This window comes from Panthera uncia, chromosome A2 (genome assembly GCF_023721935.1).
Source record: "Panthera uncia isolate 11264 chromosome A2, Puncia_PCG_1.0, whole genome shotgun sequence".
NCBI classification, from domain to species: Eukaryota; Metazoa; Chordata; class Mammalia; order Carnivora; family Felidae; genus Panthera; species Panthera uncia.
The window spans coordinates 24317021-24338753 of NC_064816.1; the positions used below are offsets into that span (position 1 = coordinate 24317021).

Genomic DNA, 21733 nt, shown 5'->3' on the forward strand with positions numbered 1-21733 from the left:
TGAACACTGAGTGATGAATGTATAGAGTTGTTCAATCTCTGTATTGTACACCTGAAACGAATTTAACACTGTATGTTAAATACTAGAATTAAAAATTTTTAAATAATTTAAAAAGGGGCTCCTGGGTGGCTCAGTTGGTTAAGCGTCTGACTCTTGGTTTTGGCTCAGGTCATGATCTCATGGTTCATGAGTTCAAGCCCTACATTGAGCTCTGCGCTGACAGTGCAGAGCCTGCTTGTGATTCTCTTTCTCCCTCTCTCTGCTCCTCCCCTGCTCATGCTGTCTGTCTCTATAAAAAATAAATAAACTTAAAAAAATAATTTAATAAATACAGCTGCTATCAGTGAGCCCCTCTTGTGTGTCAAGTACTGCACTAGAGTCAGTACAGAAAAACATAAGCCATCTGAAAACCCGTTTAATTTCTATTCCAGTGATAACATTAACCAGTAAATGGGAACCCTTAGCCAGGGTTTTATGGAAAGAAGGACTGCATGTTTCCCATTAATGATGACGTTGCAATTGAAAGTTCTGTTTCAGTTAACCAAATTACTCCACTTCAGTGCGGGACTCTACAAGTAAACAGACATTAAGCTGGCCTTGGGACTTTTGCATAAGAACAGCTAACTTGTAGGTCAAGTACTGGGGTCAGTATTTTATTCAATGTAATTACTAAGACATTTTATGTATGTACTTCTCTCTAAAAAAGATTACTGTTAAGAATCCTTTTAAATTATTAAAGGTGACATTTACTGTTTTGAGCATGTAGAAATGTAGATTCTAACATTTAATACAAAATCAGTACAGAGTGAGAACTGATACATTTCTGTTAATTGAAATTTTACAGTTTGGTTTTTTTTTTTTTTTTAACTGCCTTTCAGAATGCTCTTGAGAAGCAATATTAAGAATATTAAGAAATAGGGGGCGCCTTGGTGGCTCAGTCGGTTAAGCCTCTGACTTTGGCTCAGGTCATGATCTCACAGCTTGTGAGTTTGAGCCCCACGTCGGGCTCTGGAGCTTGCCTCGGATTCTGTGTCTCCCTCTCTCTCTCTCTCTGACCCTCCCCTACTCATGCTCATGCTCATGCTCTGTCTCTTTCTCAAGAATAAATAAACATTAAAATTAAAAAAAAAAAAAAGAATATTAAGAAATAGTATTAACATGTAGATTTGCATTGAGATTTTAGTTGTTAGGTAAAGTGAGAAATAATGAATCCTATGTAACAAGTCAAATTTTAAGAAATGCAACTCAAAGAAATATACCTTTTCATCTAGTTTGATTACCAGGTTCCTGTGAAAATTCCTTGTCCGTAAAGATCATATTCTTTGTAAAGGATATACGCTTTTAGACGGTTTGGTAATGGAAGAAATGACATGAAGACAGGGCAGCGCAAATGTAACTTCCCCATACACTTCCGGATCTTTAGGCGGCACAAATGTTTGAGGGATCGAGGGTTTGCTGAAATGAGAGAAACACATGTTATCCAAATGGAAAAGAGCTGTTCCTTCTTTTAGTGATCTTAGGGTTTAGTCAGCAAATGTATGTTATACTTAAGCCACCAAAATTTTCATTTGCTGTGTTGAAATGGAAAAGTTAAAAGCGAAACAGCTTTTCCCTTCTCTTTGCAACCCTTCCTGTAGATATGATTACAGAACCATGTCAAGTTAAGAATCCAAAGACTGGCATCAGTTGTGGCTCTGGCCTGTGAGACCTGAAATCCTTAAATCTTTGTGTTCTAACCACTCCCTTGCCCTGTCCTATCCCTCTGGATCAGGCTGAGAACTAAAAGATCACCACCCAGGGGGAAATTAGATGAAAGAAACTCTTAATTTGACTTATGTTCTACTGTGAAAGAATGTGGTTTGGAGCATCCTTTGATATTCTCTGCGGGCTTAGATCTTCACTTTTTCTCATCCCTGTTTTTGTTGCCATTTCATAGCTTTTATTAATTCCTGTATGTACAGTGTTCCATGGGATTAGGAGAAAGGCATTACCTACCATATAATATGTAATTACCTAACAGATTTTATCTACTGGGAAATGATAAGAAGTACAAAGTAAGTAATAAATAGTAACTTTTTTTTTAGAGAGGAATAGTATTTTCCTTTGTTTCTTTAGATAAAGCTTTTAACCAGAGAGAATGTTTTATGAAACAAATAAGAATACCTTTTATTTTTGGTAAAAATCTTTTAGAAGAAAGGAGGATACTCACTTAAGATAAAATGGATTTCTGACCAGAGCCCTTGTTTTTGGAGCACAGCTTTCAACTTTGAACAGATTCGAACTTGATCAACATAATCAAGCATCACTCGAACAACCTTCCCAGAGAGATGTTGCAGCCATGACAAAGTTATTACTTCACAGAACTAAGGAAGAAAATTGGAACTATGAAAGCAAATGAAAAACTGGAGTAACTATGGGGGGGTTTAGAACACAAAACTCAAAGTTAGGAACCAAGGTCTCAAGCCCCTCATTTATAAACCAGGCATTGAACAAGGAAATGATTTCTTAGCTCTGACATTTGGAAAAATACTTAACTGCTGTATCTTCAGAACTATGTAAGATGTAATCAGGGTGTGAAAGAGACAGTTGTCTAATATCCATTGTTCCCTTTGGTTGGCCACACGGCTCTCTGGAATAAAGATTACCTCTCCAGCTTCCTTGCACCTAGACGTGGCCACTTAAGTTCTAGCCAGTGAGATGTGAGTGGAAGTGTGAGCAACCCCCAGAATGCACTTAAAAGAACACGGTGTGTGCTGCTTCAGCCTGCCTGCCTCCTTGCTGGCTGGAATGTGGATGCAAGTTTCTCCTGTGTCAGGAGCTGTCCAGTTAGAAGGCTGTTTACCTGTGGCCTTTATATGAAGGGAACGAGCCACCTTATTAAAGTCACGTTCATTTTGGGTTTTCTGTCATTCACAACCTACTCCTATCCTCATGCCTGACGGATATGATCGTTTCTGCCGGTAGGTAATTTACATGCTCCTAGACAAGATGCCCATGTAAGAAGTCAAGTACTACTACATAATAAGTCAGGAAATAATACAAGATGATATACACCTAAATGCCAGCTCCTACATTAATCATAACCTAAAACTAATAATACAATATTAATATGTTGCCTTCACTTTCCAGAATTGATTCAAAGTGCTTTCTCCGTTCACTAATTTTTGATTTTAATACGAACTCAGGTATTTATAGTGCATCTGTGTGCTGAGCACAGATCTCTAAGCTGAGGAAAGTGGTGAACAAGAGCTTACTTACACTGATGTATTTGTGGAGGAGACATGTAATCAGTAAATGTTAAAAAGATAATTTCAGAAAGTGGTAAGTGCTATAAAAGAAATAGCATTATCAGAAGATTAGGGAAGACAACTACCTTAGATAACGGTGGATGGGTAAGGAAGGGTCTTTTTGAGAAGGTAACGTGTGAAACTTGAAGAGTGGCAGCTTTTTGAAAAGTTGGGGATGAGCTCAAGTTGGGGAAAATAGAAATGACCGGTTAGGGGGGAAATAGACTGGTGTGATGCAGACATCACAAGAGGAACACATCTCAAGAAGAAGAGGGTACTCAACTGCATTTTTTGTGTTTCTTTCTCATTAAAAAGGTGGCCAAAGAAACCTATTTAATCAAATTTTAGACCTAAAAGAGATAGCCAAGAACTAAGGGATACAGGTATCAGGACCCTAGAAACATTTTAGCTCGATGACTCAGCACTTCAGAGAAAAAACATAACTAGTTTGTAAGACTACATTCATTCTTTAAAACCTTACTCAGATGCTAGTTCATTTGTGAAACTCCCTAAGTAAAGTTAAATCACTTCCCTCTGAACTGTTCCTGTACCTTTTACATCTACCATCATGTTTATTTTACCACGTATTTATCACATTAAAATCTTTTCAGGGTTCCTGGGGAGCTCAGTTGAGCTAGGTAGCTGGGTAGCTCATGAGATTGAGCCCCACGTTGGGCTCTCTGCTGACAGCATGATGCCTGCGTGGGATTCTCTCTCCCTCTCTCTCTGCCCTCCTCTGCTCTCTCTTGCTCACTCTCTTTCAAAATAAATAAACTTAAAAATCTTTTGAACTATGATCTTCTAGAGAGAATGGATGGAGTCTTATCTCTTGGTGTAGTCCAGGGCCACTAATGATTGTATAAGTTGATACAGACAATACTGTGCACTTACCATAGTGTCTTTGATAACTGTAGATGTCCAGCCTTCAAAAGTATAGCAAGGATGAACTTTGTCTCCATGGGGACAATCAAAGCATCGCTCTGTGTCATACCCATAATTCAAGAGCATCCTGAGCATGACTTCATCTTTCAATGTGTATTGCAGTGCTGATGGGAAATGTAAAGGGTTGACTCTGCAGAAGTAATTGACGTTGGCCCCATGCCGTAGCAGCAGACTTATCAGCTCATAGTTGCCCATCCTTAGGGCTATCTGGAGGCAGTTAACTGGGTCTTGATTGGGCAGAGCTCCAGCACTCAGAAGCAGCTTAACTGAAGAGAGGTCACCATTTGATACAGCAAAATACAAAGCTGACTTCCTATGGTCATCATAGTGTTTGCGAATTCTCTGATCCAGCATGAAATTTACATCAAATCCAGCCTGGATGAGGAATTCTAGGCATTGGGGGTGTGCTCCTGCTGCTGCACAGTGGACCGGACTGATGCCACTCTGCTTAATGGCAGCAAAATCCGTAACTGGAACCAAAATCTTCAGGGCTCTGAGAAAGAGTTTCAGGGGGTATTTAAAAAATTGTTTTTGTTAAGATGTAGTATTAACCTGTTTACGATTATTATATGCTAGTACAGGTGGTATTAGTATCAGGTGGCATTTAGAACCCCCTAACCCCCAAAAAGTATAATTCCTGCATGTAAATGCTCAGCTACTTAGTGAAGTTAAATAAAACTGTCTAGATATAAAACTCAGAATTAGTCCAATTAGTGAGACCGGGAGCTCCCCTTATTGCCTAAAGACCCGATAATAAAATAGTTTTATGTCTCTTCTGTGGTTACAGAGGATGCCTGACTTCACTGTCTTACTGGTTGAGTTTATCTTTAAAAGGGTGTTAGAATTATATGATCAGAGAAGAAGAATATAAAGTTCCCAGAAGCTGCTCCAAAGAAACCCCACAGCTTTTGCTAGTTCTATTATTTGTGGTGATGTCATTGAACTTACAACAAGTGGCCTCTGTCAGCTGCAACATGAATGGGAAGGTGGCCTGAATTCTTAGGGATGTTGGCATCAGCTCCATGCTCTAGCAAGAGAGTCACAGAATCTGGATTTCCTCCACTGGCGGCTTCAAGTAAGATGGAAGAAGAGTCAGAGGCCTGACCAAGAGCATTAGCTCCTAAGAGGAGAAAAAGTCTTGTTATGCAAAAATCTTTTCCACTCTACTACTTATGCATTCTTAATATAGAAGCACTACCAAAAAGCAGTTATTAAGCAGCCACTTGAGCAAAGCACTACAAAGTCAAAGAAATAAGAAAGGTGCCTCCTGCTCTCGGCCAGTTTATAATGTACTTGGGGAAGGAAGAAATGGTGCAAGCAGTCTCTCAGTTAAAATTAGGTTGGCTTTCAGAGTAACTTTATAAGTTAATTGTTTGGAACTTGCAAATTCCAGGAGAAGTCCTTTTAAAGGAGATTTTATTTCCAGACTAGCCTATAAAAGTCCACTTACCCCACCCTTATGTATAGCATGGTACCAACAATCCTGTTGGACTGTAACACCATGCCATCTGTTGATGTTATGGTGAAAAATGGGTGTTTGTTCTGTTTTTTCACATGTTCTTAGGTAGCTGTTCACGGTAAGACATACTGTGGTTGTTTGTTGTTGAAGTTGGGGACTTATAGTTAAAAGGATAAATTGTAGTACCCAATATGCTGTCATGTGATGGTGTGGGTAATAAGAGTACAATTGTAGGCAAAATGTCCTCTAAAAGATCTCAGTTCTGGATTTTGAGGGGAACTGGATGGTGAAGGAAGGAGAAAGGAGTTTTGGGTCAGTTGCAGAAGGCCTCTCAGTAAAATGGGTTTTGAAGAAAGAGTCACCTTTGAAAATGGACAAAGAGAAAGGAGATCATTCGGGGCCTATTCACAGCTCCTATAAAAAAGATGTAGTGGCTTTAAATTAGTAAATAGTAAATTAGTAAATAGACTCCATAGTCATCAGAATACAGTGATTAAGAACCCCCCCCCTCCTGGAATGCATGAAGAAATGTCTAATAAGCCTCCATGGGATGAGTGCTCACTATGTGCAGGTTCCTGTGTGCATACTTTCTAAACAACAACAGCCCTAACAAGCAGGTGCTAGTATCTTCTTTTTAAAGAGAAAAAAACCATAGCTCATTGAGGTTAAGTGACTTCCCCAGAGACGCACAGCTGGTAAGCAAGGCAGTTCGGGATTCACATACAGGTACACCAGACCCAGGGCCTATTTCTATGAAGTAGTGTTTCCACTCTAATAATGCAGGGCAGTAAAGTAACATGATTTGGAATGAGACAGATGTGGTTTCAAATCTTGGCTCTGCCATTTACTAGTTATATCACTTTGTGCAAATTACATCATAAGGGAGTTACCTCGGAAAGTATTCACTGAGGTCAACCGATGTGGTTTCTTTAGAGTTAAGGATTTAAAATCTGGTGCCTCTCTTTATATTTTAATCAGTGATCTACACAAAAGGTTACTCTTGTTATGTAGATGAAGGGTCTAGTGTTTATTTTTGTTACTCTAGCTATTGACTTTAGACATCTCTGCTGTTGCTCATTTAAAACATCTTACTTAAAATGTCTTATGGCCACTGATTGGGAACTACAACAGCCTCTCCTGTATGATAGTAAAGTTTCAGGTAAGTCTAAAAAGCAGAAAGTTGTTCTTAAATATAGGAATCTCTGTAGTCTAGAATATTGGAGACCAGGACCATGTATTGTTAAAGAAAGAAGGCTTCTGGACACAGACAGGAAGGAGAATACAAAAGGTAATTCTAATATTGGGACTTTATTAAATATTGGTAAAGATTTGCTTTGAAAAAAAGCTTTAGATACTACATTGCTTCACTTAACAGGGTCATCAATGGGGGTTCTCCTCAAAGCCAATAAATTGCAGAGTTCTCTGAGCCAAGGACTCTGCCAGTTAAACCAGATCTCAAATTGGTGGCAGGAGAGGGCACGTTTAAAAGGAAGTCCTGCAACTGGTACCATCCCTGACCCTCTTTCCTTAAGTATAAAATGACGATAATGCCTACTTCCTAGGGTTTTAGAAGATCACGTGAGGCAGCGGTAGCTTATTGCCTGGTGCTTAGAAAGTACTCAATAAATGTAAATTGCCTACCTTCTCTCAGGGTTTTGGTTATTACTAAAGGAAGAACTGGGACCCAAAGAGGAGCAATCAGGAAAAACTTCCCAACACCAGAAGCATCTGATAACACATTGGACTGCCTCATGACTTAGCAGAGACAACATGTAGGGGGTAATATGAGGACTTTTGTTCTGTGACTCTAGAAAAGGACAACAGGCAAAACATTTAAAAACTGACCATCCTCAGCATGGTCGGGGAACATTATGCTAGAGTAAGGTGCATCCTAGTAATTTTAGGGAAATTGCTCCACATCAAATGAGAACTGTTCAATCTCTAGGCTTTTTAGTAGCCAGTATTAACACATACTTTCATCAGACATTTGTTAGGCTTAAATAAAATGTTAATTTCTATCATCTTGAAGCTCTTCACAAAAAGGAGGATGCTTGCGTCACGTTATCCCTTGGGGGTGTGCTGACCGTATAGAAAATCTTGCCTTTCTGCAGTAACATTTCCATGATTTCAGTGTATCCACTTTGGGCAGCAAGAGCAAGAGGAGTGAATCCATAGGAGCTCCGTGGATCAGGGTGAGCCCCAGAAACCAGCAGCAACTTTACTATGTCCTGCCTGCCCAGTTTGGCTGCTTCATGGAGAGCGGTCCTCTCGTTGGTACACCGCAGATTGACATCTGCCCCATGGCTGATCAGCAAGGAGGCCATGTCATAGGAGTCACGTAGAACAGCTGGGAAATTGGAAGTGAAATGTCACCAGGAAATTATGGCCAGAGTATCTTATTAGCCAGTGTCCCTCAAGCTTCTTAATGAGCTCTTCCTAGCTACCCCCCTGTGCCAACATTTTGTGTTTAGGAAACACACTGTTAAATGAGGCATATATCAAATAATACCAATAGTGTTTTACATCAATACCCTATTGTCTTTTCTGTAAGCCATGAACAGTTACTGTCTATTGGCTGCTTATGTGTCTGAAAAACAAAACATATAAAATTTTCATTTATCATTTTTGTGTTCCTCCCTCAAGAAAATGGGAACTTAAGTACCCAGTACAGTCCTAGAAATGCTCCTGGGTACTTTAAACAAAGAAAAACAAAAACAGCAGTAATTATGAAATTATTCGTAACCTCGTGTTTTGTTAAAATTTTCTAATTGGTTTTTCTGCATTTATGCTGTTATCATTCGCATTTGGATGATAACCTTTAAGTCCTCCAAGATTCTAAAACAATTTACTGTATCCATCTCCCTATCCATTTGTTAATTATTGGCACCCCTGTGTATGAGGAATCTTGCTAGGAGCCAGATGTTGAATCAGTGTGAATTCTGTCTATAACGGTTTATAATGTGCCATAGAAAGTGCTGTAGGACTGGAAATACCAAGTGCCAAGGGTGTTGGGTCTTTTTTTAGCTCATTGAGCTGGCACTTAGTGTGCCCTTTGATTCTGGAAACACATGTCCTTTGTTTTAGGAAATCATTTTCTTGACTTATTTCATGATGGTATACCACCTCCATCTTGTCTCTTCTCTTTCTAGCGTTTCTGAGATTCATGTGTTGCTCCTCTTAGATTGTCCTAGTTTTTTTCTTTTTCTTTCCTATTTCCCATTTCTTATCTTCTGGAAACTTCCCGAAACTTTATCTCCCAGCACTTGTTTTGAGTTTTATATTTCTACTATCATATTTTTAATTTTCAAGAGTGTTTTTGGTTCTGTTTTGTTCAGTTTTTTGGTAATATCCTATTATTTCATTAGTTTTCACTAATTGCTCTAAATGAATTCTAATTTCCCCCTACATTTTATTTTGCCTAAATAGTCTGTCTCCTCCAAGTTTCTTATCTCTGTTGAAGACTTTTCTCAGATAGTCCTTGACTATCTGCTCATGATTAAGAGTTGGGGACTAAAAAGCTGACTGGGAATCCTAAATGTTGGGAGGGGCTCTTGGAGTGTGGTCATAGCTATATGTTGCTATGTCTGGGCCATTTGTTGGGGAACCCCCAATTTCACTCCCTTCAGTTCTTTCTTTTTGGGTATATCATATTCCCCAGAGAAGCCTCTTCTTGGAGGGTAAAGTTCTGGTTGCCATCTTTCTAGAATCCTGGTGGAAGAGGAGGGCTGGGAGGTCTTGGCTTATGCTTAATTCCTCCAGTATTTTCAATCTAGTACTCCCACCCTTGTCTAATACCCCCCATCCAGAGAACCTCTGTTTAAATTTCCCAGATGATAAATGTCCAGAACTCGGGTGGTTTGGGAGAAGGGACCACTCTGGCTACTCATTCCTTAATAGGGTTCAACCAATCCTCCCGTTAGCTGCCTGTCCTTCACCCACGTTCCATGAGGTAACTGCCGCCAACAACTTCCAAGCCTTTGATGTAATTGTGCTGCTTTCCCCACTACCAAGTTGAGTTGGCTTTCTTGTCACTGAGTATTCATCCACCTGCTCTCCAGGTTTTAAAAAACTGTGTTGTTGTTGTCTCCTCTCCTGTTCTCCTCATTCTTTTGTATTTTACCTCATTAAGACAATTTCTTGACTATAATTTTAGTGAAGACTCAGGAGGGAGGAAAATTAGCCATTCGTATTCAATCTGCCGTCTTTACCCCACCATTGGTTGCCTCTCCCTACTCTGCTCACCTTTTATCGTTCTTACACCTAAATTAATTGGTTAAGACACCATGCAATGCAAAATGATCAGCCAGTTGGCAGAGATTTTGCCTCAGGCCACCTCAAGGATAAGTCTGTAGAAAGCTTGAGGGTCAGGTACCCATGACATGGGTCAGTTGGGACCAGAATGACAGCACTGCAACTATGTACAAAAAGCTGCCTTTCTATTTGCAACGATGTGGATGGAGCTAGAGAGTTATGCTAAGTGACATCAGAGAAAGACTAATACCATATGATTTCACTCATCTGTGGAATTTAAGAAACAAATGAGCAGAGGGGGGAAGAAAAGAGGAAAACCAAGAAACAGACTCTTAACTATAGAGAACTGATGGTTGCCGGGGGTGGGGGGGGGGGCAGGGGTGTGGGTGAAATGTGATGGGGATTAAGGAATGCACTTGTGATGAGCACCAGGTGTTATATGGAAGTGTGGAGTCACTATATTATACACCTGAAGCTAATATAACATTGTTATCTAACTGGAATTAAGATGAAAACTAAGAAAAATTTTTAAAAAGTTGCCTTCAAAACCTCTGGGATGGGGGACACTCAGAATGACAGACTGTTTTCCAGAGACAAGGTACTAATTTACCTGTAAGAAGAGGAGAATTGCCTTCAGAATTCTTGGCATTTGGATTGCAGCCGTTGACAAGAAGAAAACTGGTGTTTTCTAAGAGGCAACTGCTGACAGCCAAAAAAAGTGGCGTTTCCCCGCTGTGGGTGGTTTGCTCCCACACACTGGGTTTTGAAGCTGAAATAATTCCATTAGACCACACAGGTTAAGATACAGAAATAAATTTTAAATTCATTTCTCAGAAGCATCAGGAAGAGTTGTAAAGGGAGCTTACCTTTCAGAGTTATTTCCAAAATGTTCTTGCTTAATTGCACCGCAGCCTTATGCAGAGGAAGCCAGCCTATCTCATCTGCTTCATCAAAAGCAGAATGGCACTTGGTCAGGCGTGCCAATGCATCTTCCTTACCTATTAACGAGTTGAATGGGCACAGATTCACATTTGGCACACACACAAGGCAGCCCATACTGCTTCCGAATTCCACCATCAAGGTTAGTGCACGAGACGACAGAGTTCTAGCACCACCCTTTATGAGAGACGCATTCAAATGGCATAGGACGAACAAGCAGGTGTTCGCCTAGTGTTCCATACCATCCCAGCCAGTGGCCACCCCTCGTGTGGTTACAGAGAAAGAGCCCAGTCCACCGAGGAGCCCAGGAGCTCTTGGCTAAGTGGTGCTGTGGTGTTTTCTCGCAGGCTCTTGACAATCAGCGTTGGACACCCCCACAGTGTTGAGCATTTGGGAGAACCTGCTTCTAGGCTTTCCTCAGCTCAGAGGGGATGTGCTGCCCTTTGTCCTTTGTCAGCATCACATCTTACCACAAGTTGGAGGGGATAGAATAAGAAGAGTACTTAACTGTCTCTATTGTTTCAATTATCTTCTTATAGTCAGCGCTCACAAAGGAATGGGAACTGCATAGAAAATAAATATATATGTAATCCCCAAAGTGAGGGAAAACAAAGGCATGTGACAAAAAACAAAAGGAAACAATAAGGGCAATAGTAGTTAGCCAAGGATGAACTCTAACAACAAACTCTTAAAATGAGGCTTAATGGGAATACTTCCAAAATATATGTGGTGTGACCCTAAACATGCTCCAGGGAAATCGGTCTCCTGTGTCTGTCTTCCTTGGTGGGGGGGTGGCATTATTCCACCTGTCTCAGGTAGACCAAGTCAGCAAGCCTTCCTAAGTTCCATATAATTCTTGCAAGTCTAATAACTGAAATCTACAACTATAGTCAATTTCTGTAAAATATTTCAGTCCTCAAAATCTTATGCCTTCCAGTCTAAAATCATGACTTAATTACTGAATGAACTTAAAAAATTTTAATCACAAGGTTAATATAATCTAATAAACCCAATTTTTTTTTAAATTTTTGAGTGAGAGAGAGAGAGTGCAAGTGTGGGAGGGTCAGAGAGAGAGGGGGACAGAGGAGCCGAAGCAAGCTCTGTGCTGACAGCAGTGTGCCCAAAGTGGGGCTTGAAGTCATGAACCATGAGATCATGACCTGAGTGGATGTCAGACTCTCAACCGACTGAAGCCACCCAGGTGCCCCTAAACCCAATTTCTTTACAAAACTTTAACTATTTAAAGATTATTCCTAAATGTAACACAAAAGTATAGGAATAGCGTGGTAAAGAGACGCTGAAGCCAGACTGCCTGCCTCTTACCTAGCAGCTCTGTGACCTCGGGTAACACTTATCTGTGCTTATCAGTATTCTTATTTCTACACAGGGATAACAGTACTTACAACATAGAAAGGTAATGAGAACTAAATGAGTCAATATTTAAAAAATGCTTAAAAATAGTGCAGCACAAAGTGATCACTCCGTGAGTTTGTTACTTTAAAAAAAAGTATAGTTTTAACGTATTTCAACATCTCTATGTTTAATTATAAAGTCTCTTAGAGCTAAAACCACATTTATCCAGTTTTACCTCCAGCAGGCAAATAGAGGTCACCACGCCAAGCAAACAACTTTTATCACCCCTGAAAAACAATAGTAACTGCTGGGGGGTGGGGGGGTAAGGTTGCAGATGAGTCAGAGAGCATCTGAGCAGGTGTGCTTGGCTGTGCACATTCCACCTCCAGGGCGATTCTTTTACATCAGCGAGGGACCCCGGAGTCCTTTTCTAGTGCCGTCATTACAGAATTCTGAAGACACACCTCAGAAAGGGTTAGTCTCTTCTGGGTTTAAGTTTACATAATTCCTTCTTTTGATATGAATCAAAAGACTGGACCTTGCTCTGTCTCCCCACGAAGGCTGATAATTTTCTATGTGTATTGCTTAGCTTTTTGCATTTCCTTGGCTCCCCAAAGACAGGGTGCATTAGAGTTCTCTAGTCTTTCACATCCTAATGTATTTCTTCTGGTTTCCAGTCTCCAAATCCTCATGTAGAGCTGCTCCTAACCTCCTTCAACTGTTTACTAATTACATTCTGAATTCTTTCCAAATTGTTCAAGTCTCATAGATACTGAAATGATAATTGAAATGGATTTTGACCCTCTCTTCTGTTTTTATCACAACACTAGAAGTATACTAATGACAAGTCTCAACTGTTGAATCCTTCCAGTACATCACCAATGAGATCCCATTACCTCTCATCTGCAGGTGCCTGCTGTGTAGTTCCCGGCTTGTGAATGTCCTGTATACTCTCCTGGATGACGAGCTGGGTATCAAAGTCCTCATCTGTGTCTTCATCACTGGCGTAATTATCCATGTGAGATGCTGACAGATTTCAAGTCAGAATGAATTGACAATATTTTTCCAGTTACGAAAAGATTATCAGTTTCATTACAAATGAAACTCAGAAAACTACAAAATTGAAAGGAGTGATAAATGAAGCAAATGCAAGATTTAGAAAAAATACCCATTACATTTTTTCCCATAAATTCAAAAGAGTTTTCTGGACTGCCACAAATTCAATATAAATTAGAAGTTGCCATGATTAGCCATTTACTTAATGCCTACTCAGGAAAATCAACCTTCCGTATAAAACTTGGGTCAGTGTCGTTTTAACTATGAAAGTAATGGTTTATTTTAGACCTGGCTTATGAGTTTTTTCTCAGTCATTGTAGCCCTCACCCAAAACATCTTTATGCTGCAACAGCAAATATTAAAAATAAACACATCATAGGAATATATGCACTCTCATAATAACAACATATAACAGGAATAGTGGTAGTAAAAAACAATGTATTTTCTTAGGCAATAACTCAGTTGTTTAAAAGAACATTTCTGTTGTATCATAGAATAGGTTCAATCACATACCAGACTTTTTACCTTCTGTTATATCCTTTAGGAGAGCATGGAAGTTCTCACTGTAAGATTAGCACATCAGGATTTTCATTTCTATTTAGGGTCTCCCCTCCCCGTAGTGGCCATTCCATTAATAGCTTTACTATAAATACATGATCATAAGACAGTCTGGCACATTCTCCTTGTTTTTTACATGGGGTTTAGCTCTATTTGGAAACACGATCCCTTCTCTTCACTGCTATATTCATCAAATTTAAAGGACTAAACATTTTATTCCTGGTATAAAATGCTTTTGCAAGGGGTTGGCTGTGTGAAGTGAATTCATTCTCCTGCTCATGGCCACTGCAGACCAGAATCAATTTTTCATCTGAGAGGCCATTTTTCTGTGACCAATTTATCAAAGTGACTGTCCCCACAGTCCTGATTCACTGGGTAGCTGCACCTACATTTTCTTTGGGCTACAGAGCTGCAGCCTAAAGTGTACTGGGAATCCTAAGGAAGGAGTTAATTCCACACACAAGATAATACAATTTCAACTGTAATTTTGTATTGTTGAAATGTTTTAAAATCGATAATCTATACTAATATTTTGAATGTATATACTAAATGAGAACATTAACTATTAAAAATAAGGAAGAGACACTTGGTATTTCCAATTAAACACGAACTAAATGCCAAGAAGCACGCTATGGCCTGGGGTGGACAGGCCTGCCGCCAGCCACCTTACTGCCTCTGTATGTACGCTTCCTGCCCCGGGGGACTGTGAGAAATGGAGCTGATGTTGTAAAAGTATGATGTAAGGGGTTACTTCCGGAATTGTTTTGATACTTCCTTATTTATAACCATCTCTGGTAAGTGAGTAGAAAGGGAACTACTCTTGAAGCTGAAGAAATGACTGCACACTTGTGAAAACAGATGTTTTCTGATACTAAATTTTATCCAGTGGGACGCTTGGGTGGCTCAGTCGGTTAAGCCGCTGACTTCAGTTCGGGTCATGATCTCGCGGTGTGTGGGTATGAGCCCTGCATCGGGCTCTGTGCTGATAGCTCAGAGCCTGGAGCCTGCTCCAGATTCTCTCAAAAAATGAATAAAAACATTGTTAAAAAATTTAAAAGTTTTATCTAGTTTCCCCAAATATGATTTTCACATATATATCAAAAGTTTCAAGGATTTTTCTTTCTTTTAAAAAAAAAAGTTCATTTATTGAGTTTTAAAATTTCCTGTCACATGCTTTCCCCTATGAAATTAATAATAGCAATAATTTTTTTTTTAATTTTTTTTTTTCAACGTTTTTTATTTATTTTTTTGGGACAGAGAGAGACAGAGCATGAACGGGGGAGGGGCAGAGAGAGAGGGAGACACAGAATCAGAAACAGGCTCCAGGCTCCGAGCCATCAGCCCAGAGCCTGACGCGGGGCTCGAACTCACGGACCGCGAGATCGTGACCTGGCTGAAGTCGGACGCTCAACCGACTGCGCCACCCAGGCGCCCCAATAATAGCAATAATTTTTAAAAAGCAATTAAATATAAGGCGATTCCTTATATGACATTTACTTTCAATTATAAAAATAGAGAAATTTTTAAAAAAAGTTTATTTTGAGAGAGTGCAAGTAGGGGAGGGGCAGAGAGACAAGGAGAGAGAGAGAGAATCTCAAGCAGGCTCCACACCATCAGCACAGAGCCCAACATGGGGCTCAAACTCACAAACCGTTAGGTTGTGACCTGAGCTGAAATCAAGAGTCGGACACCCAACCGAGTCACCCAGGTGCCCCTCAAAGACTTTTCATGTGCTTTCAAGAAACATTTCTCTTAATGTTTTCTAGAAGGCTGTATTACAGTCAAGAGTGGTACACCAGGGAGGAGAACAGTGCAAAAACCATTTAAAAGAAGGACACAAAGATACTTGATTTCATAACATATGTATTTTGAAGTGAAGACGACATAGATTTTCTTTTTTACTTCTTTCAGATGTTTTCTTAAGTTTGTCCAATTTAGTCATCCAGTTGACAAAGCAAGGCAACCCCACGCTTGATCCAGTGTTGAGTGGGTTGGTCTGTCTTTAACAACATTGCAATAACAAAGTTGGTAGAATGTCCTGTTGTGGAGAGAGTTCCTTTACGTTCACTTGTCTTGTAAAGGGGACAGGTGTAGGCATTCGACTTCACAATCTCAGTCTTTTTAGCTTGGAAAAGAAAGAAATACACTAATTTGCTAAAGGGAAAACAGCCATTGGTACTAAAAGAACAACTCTTTTCACTAAATCTAAGATCATGATTATGATATTTGAACACTTCAATGCTGTTATTGTTGTTTACAGTTGGGATATAATTATGGCTGTGAAACAAGACAAGTGATTTCATACAGGGCATGATTCTAGGGCTAGAGGACAGGAATCGATTCTAAGTTCTGATGACTTAGCTGGCATGAAAACACTCCAGAGGACCTGGGAGAGGAGGAGAAGGTAGGGAATAAGTACTAAAATCCAGCACATGTAATGCAGCAGACATAGGGACCCCGCTGCTTACAGCCCTAATACAAGAAACGCATAAATCAGAAGAAGCAGAACTTACTGTTTGCTTTCAGCAGGTTGTTCTTAAGAAAAACACACCAACACTTACCTACTCACAGAAAGAATCTATATATTATCCTTGAAAAGCCAGATATGAGATATTAGGAGTCTTCCTAAACTAAGGCCACATTTCTCATACTTATAATTGAACTGTGTTAATAAAAATATTTAATGGGCTCAGTGGTGATTGTGGATGATTTGGACATGCTTCCATTGATAGTTATCTGAGGACAAAAAAACCTAGAGAAGAAAAAACAAAAGAATGAGCCTCATTTGTTCAGACTTGTGGGAAAATGATGGCCAGAGGAGGGAAGGAGCGAGTCTTTCCCAGGAGGGCAGAGTTGGCTTCCCCGGCCTTCCCACCTGTGACTTGCAACATCTATGCCTGTGGGCACCTGTCTGGTTCCTAGGCCAAAGAGTTTCTTGTAGCCAGAAGATTCTAGCCACTGGCTGGAGTCAAGCCTACGTGTCTCTGAGAGGTGTACAAAGGCAGTTCAGAATCAAAATATTGATGGGAAGCCCTGGCCTCTGGAAAAGTAGAAGTGGGGGAGGGCAGAGAAAATGTTACATCCCTTGGGATAAGAGCAAAAAGGCAGAATGATATTCCTGAAATAATATGAATGCAACACAAAACAGGAATAATATATTCCCAATGTAAACAGTAAGTCACTAAAATTTTTTTTTCTTTCTACAGTTTATTTTTTATCATTTACACCCAAGTTGGTTAGCACATGGTGCAACAATGATTTCAGGAGTAGATTCCTTAAGCCCCTTAACAATTTAGCCCATCCCCCCTGCCACAACCTCTCCAGCAACCCTCTGTTATCCACATTTAAGAGTCTTTTATGTTTTGTCCCCTCCCTGTTTTTATATTACTTTTGCTTCCCTTCCCTTATGTTCATCTGTTCTGTGTCTTAAAGTTCTCATATGAGTGAAGTCATATGATATTTGTCTTTCTCTGACTAATTTCACTTAGCATAATACCCTCTAGTTCCATCCACGTAGTTGCAAATGGCAAGACTTCATTCTTTTTGATTGCCGAGTAATACTCCAGTGTGTGTGTGTGTGTGTGTACTGCATCTTCTTAAAATTTTTTTAATGTTTATTCATTTTTGAGAGACAGAGACAGAGCATGGTGGGGGAGGGGCAGAGAGAAAGAAGGAGACACAGAATCCAAAGCAGGCTCCAGGCTCTGAGCTGTCAGTACAGAGCCCGATGCAGGGCTTAAACTCACGAGCTGTGAGATCATGACCTGAGCAGAAGTCAGACACTTAACCAACTGAGCCACCCAGGTGCCCCTAAGCCACTATTTATTGTAACTGAACAAAGTCTTAATAGATTTGAGCAGAGACTTATTTGGGGGAGCCATTAAAAAATGTCTATTATTATCCTCCCTAAAACTCTAACAAATTTTGTTAGGAGTATATTTACTTGGTTTTATCCATATGATGGGCATCAGGTCAAAGAGAAGTTTGGGATGTTGCTCGGCAAGCAATCCACTGTGAAGAGAAATGGAAACATTTATTAGAAATAAGATGAAATTTGCTTCTAGAAATTGCTACTGAGATATTGGCTTTTAATACAAGAGAGGACTAGAAATGTGCAGAGAAAGAAATATAAAACAAAACCAAGGAGGAAGCAATGAACAACAATGGACAAATACCAATTCTTGCCGCTTTTTAAGTACCATCCATGAAGCACACACTATCCTATCACATTTGATCATCACCATGATCTTGTCCCCTTCCTTTTCCACACACAGGTGAACAGTGAAGGCTCAGAGAGGTTGAACAGTTTTCTCATAGTAACACAGCTCTTAAGTGCCAGAGTCAGGATTCAAACGTACATCTGCCTGTCTAGTAAACCTGTCTTCTTTTCCCTGTGCTATATTGTTTATTTATTTGTTTGAGAAAAGGAGGGAGGGAAGGAAGGGAGGGACAGGAGAAAAGATGAATATATATATTCATCTATGTAAGTTAAATGATAAAAATGGAGAGGTGTGCATCAGTGGCTTAGTTGGTTAAGCGTCTGACTCTTGATTTCAGCTCAGGTCATGATCTCACGGTTGTGAGATCGAGCCCTGCATAGAGCTCCATGCTAACAGTACAAAGCCTGCTTGGGAATCTCTCTCTCTTTCTCTCTCTCTCTCTTTCAAAATAAACCTAAAAAAAAAAAAAAAGGAAGAGAGAAATAACCAAATGAACTAGGTGCAGCTAAGTCTGCATCAGAGCTCAGTCTTGGAATTATCTTTGTAATAATATAAAGGAACTCCTTCCTGCTCCTCCTCAAGCGATTTTCTGGGTCTCAACATTCAACCCTCCCTTGAGAGCAAAGCCTAGCCCTGACCCTGGAAATAGAGGGTTATGCTTATTAACGGACTGATAAAGAGCAGGGCTCCAAGGGAAATAGTCTCTCCCCTTCTCTCTTACCCCTATGTATCTTATTTTTTTTAATTTTATTTATTTTTGAGACAGAGTGAGAGTGCAGAAGAGGTGCAGAGAGAGAGAGAGGGAGACAGAGGATCCGAAGTGAGCTGCACGCTGACAACAGAGAGCCCGATGTGGAGCTTGAACTCTGTGAGATCATGACCTGAGCTGAAGTCAAGAGCCAGGCGCTTAACTGACTGAGCCACCAAGGCCCCCCACCGCTATGCATTTTAAAAAGAATAGCAATGCTTGGTTTCCTAAGCTGGAAATGCAGTATTTATTTTAAATATTTATTTATTTTGTCATATAAGAGAAAGTTTTCCTGCACTAACAGAAATGGGAAGTTCATTCTAACTGTGAAATGATCAAAAGTTAGGTGCTCCTGCGCATTACAAAATGGAAGGTAACAGTCCTAAAACAGAAGAAGTAAGAAATAATTTCAACTAACTTTTCTAGTCATAAGACCATTGAAATGTTAACTAAAAATTCTTCAGGACCTAAAAATACTCACTTATCAATTGCCCCAGCCTGAGTAATGATTTATGGCAAGGATTCTGATATTATTTTTTACTTGCCATAGTCCCTAGAAGAGCCCTTTTTGTTGCAGGGGTGGGGTGGGTGGGAAGCAGTGTTTTACTTATTCATCTGCAATGAAGAAGTCTCGGTAGTTGAAAGCCCTGACCTTGTTCGGGACCAGCGTGCTCCATCAAGATATAACCCGTGGATGTAAACGCCGTCCTCTGGCGCCGTCTCAGATGTATCTGAAGGAATAACCTGAAGGGAGAGGCACATGCTAGTAACGGTCTCTTCCCCAGACAACTTTGTCTCAGAAGGAAAACATCTGCTCAATTTTCAGAACATACTCAGGGAAACGCGACTATACGATAGGTTGTGAAACTATAAATTTTTCAGTAGGAGTGTAAGTGTCAAAATGTATAATACAGTTCTTTTTCAAGCATTTTATCACTTTTTATTGTACCTCATGTTTTTGCTGAAACCGGAGAGCAGCATTAGATGATCTGAGTTAAAAATGGAGATATATATCTAAGTCCTATCAGACGTAGCAAGGCAAACATATACTTTCTTCATGAAACACAAAGAATGGAAAGAAGTCATTTATAATGGACCATAAAAATATGAATTCTGCATATCTTCCTTGATTAACTACATGATTTTGAAATAATGATATACTGTGGAATTTAGGGGGTTTTGTACCTCAAATTCATATCCTAGTAAATCAATAGGGATGGTATATTTTCTGGCATAATTCTGCATCGCTCCAGTGAGAAAGGCTTGGGTGAAAAAGAATCCTGAGAGCCAAAACACACAAGGTTTTCCTGAAGTATACCAGTCCTGGAAGGGGAAAACACAATGCACTATGTTCATTTCCAGACTCACACGAGCACCACCTGATCTGTAATTCCTGATGCTGGTTTGTGTGTTGTCCACACTTTCCACCACAGGACTCTCTTCCCCGACACAAACATGCAACCTACCTTGGCCTTCTACCTCTTTTCCCTTATAGTCACTCTTCTTGGATAATTCAAACTAATTTTAACATTAACCTCAATAACACAAAGTTTGAAAGGTTCAAATCTAAAAAGAGCTGAGAGTAAATTATTTGGGGATGTGTGACTTACTCCCACTCAAAAGCAACCATCTTCAGATATCTCATGCAGTATATGACAGTGTTGATTCCAGCTCCTTAAAACTCTGGACTCCCCCCTGCCTCCACGCTTACTTCAGTTCAGATGTCCATTGTCTTTTTTCTGTATCGATGTGCACGTCTTCTCACTTCTCCCCTCTCTCTGCTCAGTACATCTAGAGTAATGTTTCCAGAGTATACCTCACCATGCATGGTTTGGATTGGATTTAGCATCTTGCATAATTCTTCAGTAATCTGCTACTACTCTACCAAATTAAAGTCTAAGCACCTTAGTCTCCTATTTAACATACTTCATAATCTAGCCCCAAATTGTATTTCCAGCTTGATTCCTTTTTAAAATTTTTATGTTTATTTATTTATTTTGAGACAGAGAGTGTGCACGCAAGTGGGGAGGGGCAGAGAGAGAGGGAGGGAGGGACTCCCAAGCAGGCTCTGTGCTGTGAGTGCAGAGCCTGACGAGGGGCTTGAACTCATGAGCCATGACATCATAACCTGAGCCAAAACCAAGAGTCGGATGCTCAGTTGACTGAGCCATCCAGGCACCACCCCCGCCCCCCAGCTTGATCCCTTAACAGAAGACCATGGGGGAGGGGAAGGGGAAAAAAAAGTTACAGAGAGGGAAGGAGGCAAACCATAAGAGATTCTTAAATACAGAGAACAAACTAAGGGTAGATGGGGGGTGGGGGAGAGGGGAAAGTGGGTGATGGGCAGGGAGGAGGGCACTTGTTGGGATGAGCACTGGGTGTTGTATGGAAAACAATTTGACAAATTATATTAAAAAAAATAAAAATAAACAATTCTTCTTCAAGCATCTTACATTGTAACCAGACTACACTATGTGCTGGTCTTTTCTCTGCATTGGGTGGACATCTGTTGTATTTTCTGCTTGTCTTAAAGTGACACTACTCTTCCATCCTTCTGGAAGAAGAACCTTTCTATACTCTCAACCCAAGCCCTTCTGGTGCAGGAACTCCACTTCCTGGGGTGGGCATGTGATTCCTGCCTGGCCAATGATACCCCCCCAGTCATAGTGATTGATACAGGAATGGACATGTGACCCAGGCAAAGACAGAGATGTGGAGACTCTTGCTAGGACTTTTGGGGAAAAGCTGCTCAGCTATTTGAAGTTGTGTGGATGTGAGGCCAGAGTTGCTGCTGCTGTTTTGCTATCATCACATGAGAACCTACCTGAGAATGGAGTCAACCCTCAGAGAAATGGAGCCAGGAAATGAGGTGCAAGAATCCAGGACCTATTTTGCACCCCAGATCACCTCCTTCCTGGAG

General features: G+C 40.2%; 3 protein-coding genes across 4 annotated transcripts in view; 1 reads left to right on the forward strand and 2 right to left on the reverse strand.

The window, feature by feature from the left end:
* Positions 1-13176, forward strand: part of APPL1 (adaptor protein, phosphotyrosine interacting with PH domain and leucine zipper 1) — a 54275-nt gene extending 41099 nt beyond the window's left edge. The window contains exon 21 of one of the 2 annotated variants that reach the window (XM_049640754.1): positions 13141-13176. In XM_049640754.1, the coding sequence (XP_049496711.1) occupies positions 13141-13155 (15 nt within the window). In that variant the 3' untranslated portion in view covers positions 13156-13176. The remainder of the gene's footprint in view (positions 1-13140) is intronic. The other variant, XM_049640752.1, reaches the window with a different exon arrangement.
* ASB14 (ankyrin repeat and SOCS box containing 14) lies at positions 1165-13249 on the reverse strand. Its single transcript, XM_049640764.1, has 10 exons — positions 13128-13249; positions 11387-11441; position 11055; positions 10806-10937; positions 10550-10708; positions 7790-8035; positions 5178-5349; positions 4179-4722; positions 2210-2363; positions 1165-1455 (listed from the first exon to the last, which is right to left on the reverse strand). Exons 1-10 carry the CDS (start codon positions 13247-13249, stop codon positions 1277-1279), a joined length of 1764 nt encoding a protein of 587 aa, XP_049496721.1. The 3' UTR covers positions 1165-1276.
* Positions 13250-15691: 2442 nt separating this feature from the next.
* DNAH12 (dynein axonemal heavy chain 12) overlaps positions 15692-21733 on the reverse strand; it is a 217434-nt gene continuing 211392 nt past the window's right edge. The window contains exons 70-73 of the mRNA XM_049640747.1: positions 19999-20136; positions 19466-19557; positions 17789-17856; positions 15692-15970 (exon numbers count right to left, since the gene is read on the reverse strand). Of these exons, the coding sequence (XP_049496704.1) occupies positions 15780-15970; positions 17789-17856; positions 19466-19557; positions 19999-20136 (489 nt within the window). The 3' untranslated portion in view covers positions 15692-15779. The remainder of the gene's footprint in view (positions 15971-17788; positions 17857-19465; positions 19558-19998; positions 20137-21733) is intronic.